The sequence below is a fragment of the Orussus abietinus genome, unplaced genomic scaffold, assembly GCF_000612105.2.
Source record: "Orussus abietinus isolate OABI.00-Male unplaced genomic scaffold, Oabi_2.0 scaffold1, whole genome shotgun sequence".
NCBI lineage: Eukaryota > Metazoa > Arthropoda > Insecta > Hymenoptera > Orussidae > Orussus > Orussus abietinus.
In genome coordinates this window covers 629,573-644,722 of record NW_019396017.1, presented here as the reverse complement: position 1 = coordinate 644,722, position 15,150 = coordinate 629,573, and the positions used below count along the sequence as shown (strand labels likewise).

At 36.6% G+C, this 15,150-nt stretch overlaps 4 protein-coding genes across 9 annotated transcripts; 3 read left to right on the top strand and 1 right to left on the bottom strand.

Annotated features, from left to right (window-relative positions):
- Positions 1-135: 135 nt before the first annotated feature.
- Positions 136-2,232, top strand: LOC105698125 (cyclin-dependent kinase 20). 6 transcript variants are annotated; one of them, XM_012422100.2, is made up of 7 exons: positions 137-480; positions 564-873; positions 963-1,151; positions 1,219-1,455; positions 1,539-1,766; positions 1,841-2,032; positions 2,104-2,232. In XM_012422100.2, exons 2-6 carry the CDS (start codon positions 688-690, stop codon positions 2,003-2,005), a joined length of 1,005 nt encoding a protein of 334 aa, XP_012277523.1. In that variant the 5' UTR covers positions 137-480; positions 564-687; the 3' UTR covers positions 2,006-2,032; positions 2,104-2,232. The 6 variants fall into 6 exon arrangements, with proteins under 6 accessions (XP_012277528.1, XP_012277523.1, XP_012277526.1 ...); XM_012422105.2 differs by having other exon boundaries at positions 136-480; positions 667-873; positions 1,841-2,147; XM_012422103.2 differs by having other exon boundaries at positions 670-873; positions 1,841-2,147.
- Positions 2,233-2,236: 4 nt separating this feature from the next.
- On the top strand, positions 2,237-3,765 carry LOC105698127 (translocon-associated protein subunit beta). Its single transcript, XM_012422106.2, has 4 exons — positions 2,237-2,328; positions 2,611-2,755; positions 2,980-3,294; positions 3,503-3,765. Exons 2-4 carry the CDS (start codon positions 2,612-2,614, stop codon positions 3,617-3,619), a joined length of 576 nt encoding a protein of 191 aa, XP_012277529.1. The 5' UTR covers positions 2,237-2,328; position 2,611; the 3' UTR covers positions 3,620-3,765.
- LOC105698123 (nuclear pore membrane glycoprotein 210) lies at positions 3,672-11,245 on the bottom strand. Its single transcript, XM_012422097.1, has 15 exons — positions 11,067-11,245; positions 10,589-10,860; positions 10,295-10,518; positions 10,088-10,228; positions 9,662-9,960; positions 9,297-9,587; positions 6,464-9,221; positions 5,987-6,322; positions 5,659-5,877; positions 5,321-5,576; positions 4,966-5,207; positions 4,745-4,894; positions 4,547-4,673; positions 4,397-4,453; positions 3,672-4,329 (listed from the first exon to the last, which is right to left on the bottom strand). The coding sequence occupies exons 1-15, from the start codon at positions 11,243-11,245 to the stop codon at positions 4,127-4,129; spliced, it is 5,754 nt and encodes a 1,917-aa protein (XP_012277520.1). The 3' UTR covers positions 3,672-4,126.
- A 156-nt stretch (positions 11,246-11,401) lies between these two features.
- On the top strand, positions 11,402-12,297 carry LOC105697937 (BLOC-1-related complex subunit 8 homolog). Its single transcript, XM_012421681.1, has 2 exons — positions 11,402-11,579; positions 11,649-12,297. Exons 1-2 carry the CDS (start codon positions 11,525-11,527, stop codon positions 12,116-12,118), a joined length of 525 nt encoding a protein of 174 aa, XP_012277104.1. The 5' UTR covers positions 11,402-11,524; the 3' UTR covers positions 12,119-12,297.
- Positions 12,298-15,150: the final 2,853 nt, after the last annotated feature.

Here is a 15,150-nt window from a genome sequence, read left to right as displayed (position 1 = left end):
GAAGATGAGAGTAGCGACGGCCCCTACTTCCTAACTATTGAGCGGTGCTGCCCTCTGAGTAGTTGAAGCATCAAAGACGCCATACGTCCATAAACGTTCAGTCCAGTCAGGTGTGGTAGAGCTAGGTAGAGCCACTCATCTCTGATAATAGTTACGAAGTAGGGGACGTGGCTACCCTCATCTTCTCTACATCTACAGAGGTATATAGTGGACTTTTTAGAACTAGGCTGAAACCCATTGGTTATAAACTTGTAGATCGCTAGTTGTCAGCGGAATAATGAATTAACCTATGCGGTGATTTTGTTTGTATGCATACATACGTTTAAAAAAGGATTCTGTTTAGTTTACGAAAATGGATCGATATTGTATTGTAGAAGAATACAAAAGTACAAAGCATACGAGTAAGAACAGAGAAAATAAAAGATCAAGAGATGTGATAAAAATGAACAATTGGATGATGAAGTATTTCGTTAGTTAAAAGTAGGTGACTGTAAAATTGTCTAATACATGAAAATTATACAATTTAAATAATTTTAGGTATTTCTACTTTCAAATTATTTCAGGAAATATTAAGGTCTTACTATGTTATTTGTTAATAATGGAATCTGTGTATTTGTTAGATTTAATGGCTCCTTTACTGATTAAGTACAATGAATTCTTTATAAGTAGAAGGAGAAAAGAATAGTCATGGAGAATTATACCATTACGGGAAGAATTGGAGAAGGAGCACATGGCTTAGTTTTAAAAGCTTATCACAATACTAAAGGACACGAAGTCGCGTTAAAAAAGGTTTTACTAAAGAGGATCGATGATGGCATTCCGACGTCGATTATACGTGAAGTTAAAACATTACAACAATTGAAGCATCCATATGTAAGGCATTTTGCTAATTCTTTATACTACGTTGTCAAATATTTACAGTCTTCAAATAACCATAAACTAATAGTTCTTTAATACATTAGATTGCAGAATTATTGGATGCATTTCCAACAGGAATAGACTTTGTAATGGTCTTCGAATACATGCCATCAGGCTTGTGGGAAATGTTAAAAGATAACGAGAGATCTTTAACTGCACTGCAAGTAAAGTGCTATACAAAGATGCTTTTAGAGGGTGTTGCATATATGCACGCAAATAAAATAATGCATAGAGTAGGAATATATTATTATTAATGCTAATGAAGTTTTGAATTGTTATAACTAAAAATCCTTTCTGTAGGATTTGAAACCTGCAAATTTATTGGTAAACAGTGAAGGTATTTTAAAAATAGCTGACTTTGGACTGGGAAGATTAATGTGGGAAGATAATACACATCCGTACTCTCATCAAGTTGCTACGAGATGGTATCGAGCACCTGAATTATTATATGGAGCACGTTTTTATACATCAGCTATTGATATGTGGTCTGTTGGCTGCATATTCGGAGAAATGTTAAATAATTCACCATTATTTCCGGTAAGTAGTGACCATCCTTGAAATGATATCATGAAACTTTAATTTTAATTTCCTTATTCCTATTATCTATTTAACCACATCAGGGAGAAACAGATATTGAGCAATTAGCGATAGTACTAAGGCACCTTGGATCTCCGACACCTGAATCGTGGCCTGAATTGAGCACTTTACCTGACTATAATAAGATCACATTTCCATACCATAAAGGCCTTCTATGGGAACAAATTGTACCAGATGCTCATCAAGAAGCAATTAACCTTGTAAAACAACTGCTTGTATATAATTCCGCAAAGCGACTCCCGGCGAGAGAGGTACAAGAAGTACTTTCTGTTTAAATAAAATACCTTTCAGCAATTTAAAATAATTATTTGCATTTTATCTTCAGGCATTGCATCATGCTTACTTCCATTGCATGCCGTTCGCCGCAAAAAATTCACCATTACCGAAACCGCCGCAGGATCATCGCATTCAATTAAAACCGAAAGAGATAGATGCGAATGTGAAGTTGACAACGTTATTCAAAGACTTATTAAACTGTACATACACTTAATCAAATTAAATGAAATAACGTAACGATGTAATTTGCTTTCTACAATTAAAATTCGGATATCTAAATCTTGTAGAGTATGTTTAAAATTTTTTTAAAAGGTGTCGTTCAAAGTCGCACTAGTTACAACGTATCGAAGGAGCCGTTTTACGAACGTAACCCAAGCTTCGAGAATGACAGGAAGTCACGTGATCTACAATGCTCTGACGTCACAGCCACAACTTCGTAACGTGGCAAGTCGCGGCGCTGTTGGCACTTTTCGTATATACATTGTGAAGTGAAATAGTCATTTCTCCGGTGTTATTGGTTAACCAACCTGAGAGAAGGTAAGAAATGTGATTCTTTTCCAACATTCTGTATTAAATATATATATTAAACTTTTACAAATCAATAAAACAAACGCATTAAATTTTCCGACATTAAAATGTATGCACGCTCCTATCCCTGAGCGTGAATATGCAGATATAACTAATGACAGGGTTAATTCCATGCTTCTTAACGCTCCATATGACAGGGGAAATGAATTTTAACAAACTATCCGTTTTTATTTATAAGTGATTGTAGAATATTTGAAGTATTACTGAAGGAGTTATTTATTTTCATTTTAGGATGAAGTATTACATCTTTTCTGCAATCATTGCCACGATCCTGGCCACAACATGGGCCGAGGAGACGACGGAGGCAGCACGCTTGCTGGTATCGAAACAAATACTAAATAAGTATCTTGTTGAAAATATGGACATTATCATTAAGGTAAGATATTCCTGGATTTATATTAACACATTCAGTGCTGAAACAAATGATGAGTACGCTGTCATAAATAGACCGTAGGGCGTATACACCCCACGCGGCAGAGAACGTGTTAATACCCAGTTAAATGTTTATTTTAAATTAATATTCATTTCCCTTAAAATTATTTAAGAGAAATCTTAGCTACAATTTTCTATTAAGTCCAGTTTTGGTTTTTCTGATTTCAGTACACAGTTCACAATGTAGGCAATATTGCTGCTCTAGAAGTTGAAATTACAGATAATTCATTCCACCCTGATAACTTTGTTCATGTGAGTGGTGAATTAAATGCAAGGATCGACCGTGTCCCACCTTATACGAATGTCAGTCATACTGTCGTTGTGAGACCTCGCAAATATGGGTACTATAACTTCACGGAGGCTGAAGTACTATATCGTCACAAAGAAGATGCCCCCAGGTTACAGGTTGCTGTAAGCAGTGAACCTGGTTCAGGATTTATTGTATCATTCCGAGATTATGATAAGAAATTTTCTTCACATGTGGTAAGTACAGTTTCATGATATATTAAAAGAAAAAATATTTTATTTGATTAAAATTTTATTGTTACAAAGTTTTGGATGTATTCCGTTTAGATTAAAAAAATATATATGTCGATACTTGATCCTTACTCTTTCAAGATTTTTCTTTTCATATGTCCATTAATAAAAGTAAGTTTTGTTAAAGTATAATGAATTCTTTCTACTTTTACAGATTGACTGGCTCGCATTCGCAGTAATGACATTGCCCTCGTTAGCTATTCCATTTGCACTGTGGTATTCTAGTAAGCGGAAATATGAAAAGCTTTCAAAAAGTTTTAAGAAGCATTGAAAAATATCATAAAAGGGAACTTGGTAACACTGTGCAGTGATTACATTCAACATCATTTAAACAAATTATATTTTCTTGTGCGACTGAGAAATGTGTGACTGTTCCATTATACATATTTACCTTTTTAATAAACATTATTTATAATACTCTTTGTACACGTTTCTTTTTCGTTACATGTTAGCTACCAGTTATAAACTACATCAAGTAATAAGTTGTTCTTTATACAGTGCATTCCTCCTTTCACAGTGTACATACTTGCTCAATGTTATTTCTGGCAATTTGTAAAAGTTAGCTAGTTATGCTTACACATGTAGGTATCTAAATCAGTCAAGTCCTACTCGTAATATGTAATGAATGTATAATTAACTATTTGCAATAATTCATAGTGTGACCAATGCCAACAGGCCAAGGTCATGCCATTCCTTTGTGAGCAGCATAGGAGGTACTTGTCATAATCTTACAGAATAAGAAATTTTATAAAAAAAAAACATTTACATGGTCAAAACATTAACACGTTCGTGTTGGTGGCGAAAAATAATGTAAAGCCCTACTTCTCCGAGAATTCGGCGTATAAAATCCACGTGGATCACCATACACAGGCTCAAACGCTGAAAAGGGTGTACTTGGACTATGTGGACTGGGAGTACACGATACATTGCCTGGAGTAGGGCAACATGGAGTCTTCTTGATTGGCGGAGGACATTTTTCAGCTGTGGAAGAATAGTCATAAGTAAAATAATACTTAACAAAACTCACAAACAGAAATTTCATACATACCAAAGATACTTTTGTTCTTAATCGTCATGTTAATATTTGACATTTTGTTCTTCCATACTGTAATTTAATATTGTTAATAAATATGATGTTCTACCACACTCGTCAAATGTTGATATGAGAATATTATATTTGTTAATAAAAGTTACTTACTATAAAAGTAGGTGGCCACTAGAACAATAAATGTTGCAAAGGTATATCGATGGAAATACAGATAATCCAGCCAGTGAACGTCCAACACCTGGACAAAATGGTCATGCTTCGATACTCGAATGAAGATCTAAAACGTTAACTCAAAATTAGTAACAAATTATTATGACCCTTCACATGTATCGTGCACAAATTACATACAGAAATATTTTGTTTAGTAAGGTCGTTTGATATTATAATTTTCTGTCCTTGTAATTCTTCTTGATTTTGTAGTAACCGTACTTTGTATTGCAGCACATTTTTTGATGCAAATTGTTGCTCGCTGACAGTGATTCCATCAGGTGCATCGATCTACCATAATTTAAAATGGATTACTTATTTATATTTTGTGTTACTTTAGTTGAGGATAAATGAAAACTGACCACAACGTGTTCCAAAACTGGACGTAATCCATGTATCTCAATTGTTGCACTGGGAACTGTTTGAACTGGCGATGAAACAAAGAAAATTTCTTTGGTGCTGACATAAATTGGTGGTAAATAAGTTACTTCTACTGGTACTCCGTTGATATCACGACTTTGGGCATTTATCTTAATACGTGCTTCCAATGTACTAGATACCACACTGGGTGTGCAAACTGGGATAATATCACAGTAGTAGAATCCTATAAAAATATATTCCCCATCAACAAAGTGTTATATTGATCTTTGGCATAAAATAACGATAATATACTATAATAAATATGAACGTTTGCAATTTAATAACAGGAACACTTACCAGTAACAATATCGAATCGAGGTCTTGCAAGGAAAATATCCTTTATATTGACAAACGTGAAAGATGAAACAAATTCGATATTACATGTGAAAGGGAATGAAGTAAGTATAAATGAAGAGTAAGTACGACATCCTCCAAGCCCTCTTGCCAATACATTATTTTCTTTTATGCGTTCATCCTTACTTTTTAGTACAAGCGGTATGCTGAAAGTCTCCATACCAGCAAAGCTACTTGTTCTTAATGGCACAATTGATATCTGCAATAAATATAATAATTTTCTTTTTAAACATGTAATGATTTATATCATTATAAATCTTTTTATACTGGATAACAATTACCTTAGAAATTGCTTGAACATTAACTTTTATTTCACCTTGAACCTGCGTAGCCAGACTATGCTTAACTATAGTTTGTCCTGAATTACGTGCTCTACCTATACCATTAATAGAATCAACGCTCAGTATCTCTGGAGCTGATGACTGCCATTGTCCTGGCTCTCCGTCCGAAGATAGCAAAGGCATGGAGAAACACACAATGTCTCCTACTGTTAACGTAGTCTGTAAAAAATTGAAAATATTGAATTTTTAAAAATACTATTAAAGTGGTAATAAACGGAATAGTTATGCAGTTTTCTTGTCAACATAATAAAAATGAAATGAAACGTACCTTTGTTGGAAAAAGAACATCTCCAATTAACATTCGCACATAGTCAAACATTCCATTAGGATACTTCTCATTGTACACTTTAGTTATCAACTCGCCATTATCAAGGAACTTGACAGTGATTATGTTTTCTGGGATGGTGGCGAATGACACCAAATCGGTTCGGCTTCCCAAAACTTTTAAATTCGTATTGGCTCCATGAAATTTTGCTCCAACAGCATCATAATACTCAAGTATGTAATTCAATTCCATACCCTTAGGAAGCATATTGAGTTCTTCACCACTACGTATCCGTAGATTTGATTGTAACGAAAGCATCACATAATGAATTGGCTTAACCTGTAACAAAACTTTTTAATAACACTTAGCCATAATTTCTTCTTCCATTCAAAATATATACTAAACCTTCAAAACGTTATTTTAAATAAAATAAATAATTAATTTCAGTTATTAATATTCTCAGGCACATTTGGTACTTACATCAATGACAAGTATCAAGGTTTGTTTCAATCCATGAGCTTCAATGTTCGTAACAGAAATGACTGTTTTTCCAAAGATATCTCCTGACCTAACAAGTCCATTTTTTTCTATAGTAACACTTCTAACAGCAGCGATCAAAGCATTTGGATCGTCCGAATCATTGGAAGATCTACTCGAGAGGATTTTATAAGTAGTTAAGCCATGTTTGTCACGATTTGTTTGTAGTTGCATGACAGAATTTGGGGCCATTAGCAATACTGATGTACCATTTGCATTTTCAGGAAACACTAGTGATAGTTCTTCGAAGATGTCAATTCTCACAAATGTAGAATAAGTAGTGTCTGTTTTGTATCCTGATATTTTTGACGGTGCAGTTACATTCAAGTACACAGCCACCAATCCAGATTTCAAGGCTTTTGCACGAATAGCTACCTCATTTTGATACCTGATATTAATTCCGGTATTTTCATAAACATTGTGAAGGCTCAATAAATTTGGATCACTGGAACTCCAGATAAATCTCAGAGGTGATTTCATGGATCCAATGACAAGTGGCGTCAAGTGTTCAGGAATGCCAAAAGCCCAGAGTGGGACAGTCGCCCCTACCTTTATTCTAGTTGTTGGGACGACTATTTTGATTCCATCTAAATATATTACATGAACCTCGGCATAGTCCTGTGAATACACTATTTTATTTCCTTGCATGTTAAAGCCCACCGCTCTGACTATGATACGAGACTGGCCAATCGATTTTCCTTCAAAAAGGCCATACTGATCAACATTTACAATTTCGTCATTTTCAGCAATGAATTCTATTTCTGCATCAGTAGGACCTCCAGTCGTAGCAATTTGATAAATAGTACTGACTAATGCAGTTATATTCTTCGGGGATACTTTCAAGGGAAGGATAACTTGCACCACGAAGGGTTCGCTTCGTATTTCCTGATCATCTTCGCCACTACTAAATGTCACACGGGCTTCGCCCTCTTCTACTCCATAGATGGTGTAACGTATTTCATCAAGAGGTTGACTACCTTGCTCGCTAAGTGGTAATTTTTTTATGTCAATATGTCCATTTTCAATCTCCACTTTAATCTGTAAGGCGTCTACTGAAGGCAACTGTATAATATTTCCATTTGTATCATAGAACTTCAAAGCCAAAGAGATGCATTTGCCCTTTTCGACTTTATTAACAGCTTCCACTTCTATACTGGTCAGCTGTTGCACCTCAATTATGGCCTCTGCAGGGTTTGAAACGAGGCAAAGATCTACTAAAGCAATGTGCAGACTGCCAGATTTTTTAGGAACAATGCTTATGGTTTTTGTTGGCTCAATATATCGAACATCAGCTATGTCATCAGAACTCAAAACAAATTCATAGTACCCTGAACCCTGACTAACTTGTAAACTGTACTTTCCATTGGGATCATTCAGAATGGTCAACGCATTTGGAGTAATTACTGTATCATTTACTAAAATAATATTCACAGAAGCTTCTATCAATGGAGTGATTAACGCACCATCTGGTGTTTCGATAGGAAACAGTGGCCATTCAGATGAAAGTTTTAATTTCTTAAGAATTTTCATCTGGTATCCTGTAACTTTGGCATGTACCGTTAATGATCCAGTATGTCTTCTGGGTATAATGCGTTGAAAGTGTCTCTTTGGCAACTGAACATACATATCGGTAAATGTCTCTTCAATCGCCCCATTTGATGCTTCGACATTACTGGCAGTTGAAGGGATTAAATCCCATTCTATATAAAGGCTGGTAATGTTGTCAAAATGTCTTCCGTCTTCATCTTTAACTACGACTGTTAATTCTAGGTCTGTGTTCCCATGAGCCATTATTCTATCTGCGTTTTGGCCAATAGGGCAGTTACTGCCATCTTTAAATTCCGGTTGTAAATAAATATACCTTGGTTTGCCACAAATCACTCGTACAACAGCAGATGCTTCGGTTCCCATACAATTAGGTAATAATGGAGTGTTCCATACAGTGAATGTTAAGGTCACCTCACCCAATGCTTTACATATGACATCGAATATAGCAATATCAGAACTTGTCTCTGAACTTTGGTATTTCATAGTTTCAACTAGTTTTTCATTGCTATTTCTTAATTCTCTGGTATAACCCTGTGACTTTCCTGGCCATGGATACGGTCCACCGCTGAACACTATTTTTCTTGAAGTTCCCACAGCAAGCAAAGTTTCTGCACTAACTGGGTGAACTGCCTTCAAAGGCTCGTAAGCCATTATGGTAATGTTATCCATTAAATATTGAGGTTGTGCATTATATGCTATGGTTATACCGGACGTTCCAACGTTTGTAGCAACAACTGTAATAGTTGCACAAGCAATGCCAACAGGTTGTATTTCACCGATTTCACGATTCTGTACGAAATTATCTTCCGAAATATACACTTCGAAAGGTATATTTTTACAATCATTAAACGGTATCTCTTTAGTTTCTGCTCCATTGACTATGCTACCATACAATGCAATGTGTATATGTATCGGTTCACCTACAGCACCTTCCATGCTGTATCGTATAATTTCTAGTTTGGATGGTGGTAACACATGTAGTTTAGTCATGTCTCTGTTGTATCGGTTTCGAGTCATTGAGACTATTACCTCTGTTGAACCTTTCTGTAAAGTTCTTATAATTCCACTTTGTGTGACTGCTACTATAGACGGATTTCGACTACTCCATGTGTACGAACCGTCTCCTCCACTAGCTTTTAAAGAAGCATCATACCTAGATTGAAAAGTATTATTAAATTTTTTGGATGAAACTTGTACCTCGTGAATAATTGTTAAATAAAGTTCTTACTGTGATTTACTCTTAACATCCCAAGGAACTGCCAAAACGTGAGGATGAACAACAACTGGATGGTGTATTATAAATTCTGCTCTTGCAGTAAGATGAGGAGAAATGTTTATTCGCCTGCCTTGCTTGTCAATTACACCGTATAATGTAGCCTCAACCAGTGTTGTTCCAGGCATCAATGGTACACCAATTGTATAAGTACCATTTTGTGTTATAAATTTAGTATCTATGTATTGCTTTTCAAATTCCATATTTACTTCAACTCCTTCACCAATATGAAATTTGTGATCCTTGCTGAAATTTTTATTATTTGTGTGATGGTTAGTATTCGATTATAAACTTATCACTAACAAACGTATTGTACTTACTCGTCGAACAGTTCTACAATAATTTCATGAGGTTGTCCTACAATAAGTGCCCAATTTCTGTTTGGCAAAACTGCAATTCTTATATATGCTACATCGTTAACATGAACTGTTGCAGATGGCAAAATAACACCATACTCTTCATATACATTTCTGTCATTTAAGAAAACTTTAGTTTTTCCTTTAGCCAGGGCATAAGTACTACCATCGTTATCACTTATTTCCAACATTTCAGGAATTTCGGCTTCTAAGTAGTACTGACTAGAGGGAAGAATTATATTTTCTAATCGACCTTGTTGAACCTATGAAATAATAAAATCAGAAAAATTAATATCTGAAAGGCACTTGCGTTAAACACTATATATTTTCAATGTGCAACTTGCTAATGAAGCTAAATAAAATAATACATTTTATTTTGCTTATAATTACCTGCATTATTTTATATTTAAAACAATCAAACGTCATCATTGTTACATCGGATGGCAGTATTATTAGATTAGCAACTACAATAAGTTCTACTTCATCTGGAGGTATATGCCTATATTCCGTATGAGGTAATTTGACCGACACCTAAAAATATATTGAACATTTTAGTATGTAATTGCATTATTTACTAAATAATTAATTAAAGAATACCTTTGCAGTGCCAGTTCGAATTCCCTCTAAAAGAGCAATATGCCCCCTCTTGCCACTTAAATCAAGTGCAGAGATGGTGGTAGGTGTTTCGTAAGGTGATTCTTGGAAAGTCATAAATCGTAAAACGTTATTCAATGATTTGTTATCTGTCATTAATCCTCGCTTATCGATATTATTGATAGACCATGTAAATTCCACGCCCGCCAATGTTGTAAACTCATTTCCTAGAATTCACAGAAGAATTGCACATTCTTGTATCTGAAGAATATATAGATATTTATTATAAATACCTACCTTGTTCATCATATGCTCTCACTTCAAATGCCTCCGGTGCTTCTTCAATAAATAACTCCCGCGTTGTAGTAACAATTTTAAGAGAAAATATTGCATCTACAATAACATCGCACCGTAGTAGCTGTCCAGTATTAATATCCTCAGCTAATACAATAGCAGTATTCCGAGTAGAATCCTTTGTCACAGTCTGTACCAGGACTGAAGATGAGCAAGTATGTTCTGCATTTTCGTTGAAAGGGAGTAACTGAACAATGTCTGACCGTGATGTAGACCTGCAAATAATTAGTTCTCGAATTTTAAAAATGAACATAAAACGAATTGAGGTTATGATGAGCCAAGTTAAATAAGGATAGTATGTTTTGAAACATTATCGTTTGTATAACTAATGAAATATAAATAATTGTATGCTGCATGCTTTTAGATGTCTTTCATTTATAAATAAGCAAATCATTGAAGGAAAATGACTGGACAAAATTACCATTGATAGCATCCTTCTTCTGTAACCTCGAGTGTGAAATTAATCGGAAAGTCATTAAAAATTGGGAGTAAAACTCTCGGTACATTTAATCTATGACCGCTGATAATATTCTCCTTGTTAATAACAGCTATACAAAGTACAAATCCAATTATATTTAACACGTTACTCGATCCCGCCATAATTTCCCGGTACATGTGATTTGTAACTCAGCCGATGAATCCAGGTGTTTAGAGAAGTCCATTGCAGTTGGACAAAGTGAAGGTTACCGAGTAACTCCGTTGGTTATCTGAAAATCGCATGCAGTGACACATCATGTATGCCATTGTCAATGCATCTCTTTCGTACAATCGTTATCAATGACTCTCTTTGATCGTTATAATGTAATAAGCAACAATAAAAGAGTGCATCATTGTTTACTGTAATTATTTGGTAAGATTGTGTAATATCTTCAACTAGTCATGTCCGCGAAGGTATATCTACCAGATCAAGAACTTGAAACAAAAGTCAAAAAAGGTAGGTTATATGTCCAATGAGAGCAAGAATTAATAATGCTATAAACTGTAAGAAGTAAATTTTTTACAGCTACTGAACGTATATCGGAAAATATGCACATTGTAGCTAATGAGCCATCGTTGGCATTTTATCGTTTACAAGAACATGTGAGGAAAGCTTTGCCTCCCATGGTAGAAAAGCGGGTCGAGGTACTCGGGCTTCGACAACAACTACAGGGTCGTTGCTATGATGTAGAGTATGCAGTGGCTGCTGTACAAAATATTCAGGGTGCAGAAAAGAGTTTCAATAATACCTTAGAGCTTTTGAAAAATGCAATCTTTTTCAAGCAACAACTAAAGTACGAAGAGCAAAGGCGGCATAAAAAGGAAGGAAACAGAGACTCGGTGTACAAAAGACTATCAGCACATATTCCTACATTAGATCATTTACCCGATGAGATATCTGATGTTGTTAGAGAAACGGCAAATAGAGTTGAATCTATGATGAATCATGCAAGACATTCCAGTGACTTACAGCGAGCGAATACAACACATAATTAAACACATCTGAGAATAATTATTATTATGTTTAATCATTGTCTCCAAATTAGGCCATGATCAGAGAAATAGTTGCAATATTCCAGATTCCTTTACAGTTATTTTACACTCTTGGAATAATTTATTTAATATTTAATTGTTACTGTCATAGATAATAAATTTATATATTTTTAATTATCATATTTTATGTCCCTTCATTGTACTTGGTCTGTGGGTTTTTCCCAATCCGAGAGCCGGATTGCGGTCAGGACCGACGGACCGGCAGTTGCCCTAGAGAAGTCCCCATGATAAGACGCCGTGAGCAGTCGAGAGAATAGAAAGGAACATGAGGAATGTATTGCGTGCAACGTTTCAAATTTAAACCAACGCGACGCGAAATATATTTCAATGACCGACGGCATTCTCATTCATGAAGAGGTTCAGAGGAGATTCCATAGATGTCGGAGGGGGGGCGTGCGCATTTCCATGCCGACGCGCGGGGAACTTGAACAGAGATGAGTTGGGAGATCACCGTCACCGGTCCGATAAAGGATCGACCAATCACGGTCCTTTATCGGGCCGGTGACGCCGTCCAATCACGGAGTCGGTCACGGCCGGGGATTGCGGCCCGGCCGGCGGATCGTCAGTTGCCCAGGGGGGTGACACTCTAATGGGAGAAATTAGATGGTGTTTGCAGCGCCATCTGGCCTAGTAGACGGAAGTGAAGAACTAATTTTGCGCTTGCGCGTTACTCATTAACCAGTGACATCTGTATTATTTCTTCAGAATCCTGTAGTACCCTGGTGACATCTATGATTTTCATTTTTTACCTTCTACTCAACCTACCTTCTTCTGTTTATTTAAAATTTTTATACGTTTTAATCATCAAATTTTGAAATAACCTGTAATAGCGATAATAGCTTTAATAATAGAAAATGTAACAAACTTTAACAATAAATAATTACTAGAAAAAGTGTGATTTTTATTTCTGTACGATAGAAACCCAAGACATTCAATGCGTTCCTTATTACAAAAGAAGGAAAATTAATTCTCATTTCGTGGCCAATAACGTATTGATTTTGTAAATATATTTTAAGGTTGCTACAAATTATTATCGTTATCATCGAATAGAAATACAACGAAACACCGTAGGATGGTATATTCATGTACATATATAGATATATGTAACGTGGTGAGTAGAATGTAAATGACATTACTATGGGTTATGTTTCTTTGAAACTCATAGATTATTATAAAAGAAAAATGTTTAATTTATCTCATTATTATTCATATTTGTTCATATTACGAACCCGATCGATCTGAAAATAATGATTTCAAATCATATTACATTAACTTAAAATTTATAATTGATAAGAAATGATTATAACTAAAATATAAAGTTAGAATTTCAAAGAAATTATTATATCTGTGAGATTTGAAGCTAATAAGTTACCTAACCTTATTAACTGCAGAATTTACAGTAATATTAGATCATTTTTTCTTAAATAACAGTTTCTGAATGTCATTCAATTTATATTTATGGCGGGAAATTTGCTAGTTCATACTTCCGGTACTATTGATCCAGAGGTCGCTACAAACACTAGTCTCGAAGAATAGCAAGCGAGTGTCAGCCCCCTGCAGTTGCCCCTGAAAATTTGCCGCGATAAGATGTCGACAAAAATTAAGAATATGGCGGGGGGCGCGAAGGACGTATTGCATACCACGATCGAAATTTATATTGACAATGAGGTTAGGACGCGACAGTGATCACGGTCCGCGAGTGCCGTGGACTAAATATCGTTCAGCGAAAGAAGAGGAATTCTACGAAGGCAGTAGAAGCATGCAGCCAATTCCATCATCGGGACGGAGGTGGAGATGGAGCCGAGGCTTGAAACCCCCAGGTCTCCTTCAGGAGGGATCTCCTGGGGGTGAACGGCACGAAGAAGACGAATCGTCCCGTTGGTGAGTCGGAATTTCACCTTCCTCCGGCCTCCTCATGCCGCAGGACAAAAGGTCCGTACCGGCACGGAGGCCGGTTGTATGTTTACATTTTGATGCGAGGGACCGCGAGCCGACGAGACGATCTCTCGCCGACTCGCGAGTGGTCGTGTTGATTTTCTATGTTTTTCCTGTGTTCTTTTAGAGTAGGAATAGATTTCTCCCGGGTCCGCGGTAATTTTCCGATCGCGATCCTTAATCGAGCGCCGGGAAGTCGGATGACCCTCCGACTTCGGGGCCGCCGGTTCCGCGGAATTTCTTCGAATAATTAAATAAAAAAAAATTTAAAAAGATGTGGGAGAAATATCTCGCGAGGAGCCACACCCGAGTCGAGGGGGCATTTCGATGTGCCTGCGTCCAAGAGTCGCCGCCTCGACGAGGGGGTCGGTTTCAGGGTTTGCAGGTTTTTTCGGCCAAGCCTTCCACTACCCTGGGGCCGTAGTGCGAGCTGGACTTGGCCTTTCGATCTTATGAAAATTATGAATTACCGATGTCGAGTAGAATCCGTAGATCGATTTAGCGCTATAAAAATTAATTTAGTTAGAATTCTTTCAGCATCGGCAACGGTAGGTGTCTTTTCTTGTGGTCGCGTTCCTTCCTGGCCCCCGCCCTTCGACTCCTCCAGGAGACAGTCGAACGGTTCAGGGCCAGAGGGCGCGGTAAAATAATTTTGTAAGTTCTTTCGGTTGCCATCTTGATTCCAATTGCACCTATGCATTTAATTTTTTTAAATTCGATTAAGGATGGCAGCCGATGAAAGATGTATGCGAGAGATTTGAGCTCGGGGGTCGGAGGCATCCCGGGATGTCCTCCCTAGATTAGGCTATTTGTCCCCGGGTGGAATGAGAGAGAATCGTGGAGTGAGTGTGATGGAATGAGTGAGGTTAATTTTTTTAATATATCTAGGGAGGTAGGCTAATTGCCTGGAGTGAATGTCTAGATGTAAGTAGGCAGGGCCAGGGCGAAATCTCTTCCTTGGGGTTTGGGGAGAGATCCCGAACCTGGGTACTTATATATACTATATTTTTACATCGTTCGCGCTTCCGAAAGCGCGGAGG

Coding starts and splice junctions, on each gene's coding strand:
- LOC105698125 (XM_012422100.2), top strand. CDS start 688: ATGGAGAATTATACCATTACGGGAAGAATTGGAGAAGGAGCACATGGC. Junction 874..962: donor AACAATTGAAGCATCCATAT/GTAAGGCATTTT, acceptor TTAATACATTAG/ATTGCAGAATTATTGGATGC. Junction 1,767..1,840: donor AGCGACTCCCGGCGAGAGAG/GTACAAGAAGTA, acceptor TTTTATCTTCAG/GCATTGCATCATGCTTACTT.
- LOC105698127 (XM_012422106.2), top strand. CDS start 2,612: ATGAAGTATTACATCTTTTCTGCAATCATTGCCACGATCCTGGCCACA. Junction 2,756..2,979: donor ATATGGACATTATCATTAAG/GTAAGATATTCC, acceptor TTCTGATTTCAG/TACACAGTTCACAATGTAGG. Junction 3,295..3,502: donor AGAAATTTTCTTCACATGTG/GTAAGTACAGTT, acceptor CTACTTTTACAG/ATTGACTGGCTCGCATTCGC.
- LOC105698123 (XM_012422097.1), bottom strand. CDS start 11,245: ATGGCGGGATCGAGTAACGTGTTAAATATAATTGGATTTGTACTTTGT. Junction 6,323..6,463: donor CCTTGATACTTGTCATTGAT/GTAAGTACCAAA, acceptor GTTTTGTTACAG/GTTAAGCCAATTCATTATGT. Junction 5,208..5,320: donor TCGATTCGATATTGTTACTG/GTAAGTGTTCCT, acceptor ATATTTTTATAG/GATTCTACTACTGTGATATT.
- LOC105697937 (XM_012421681.1), top strand. CDS start 11,525: ATGTCCGCGAAGGTATATCTACCAGATCAAGAACTTGAAACAAAAGTC. Junction 11,580..11,648: donor TGAAACAAAAGTCAAAAAAG/GTAGGTTATATG, acceptor AATTTTTTACAG/CTACTGAACGTATATCGGAA.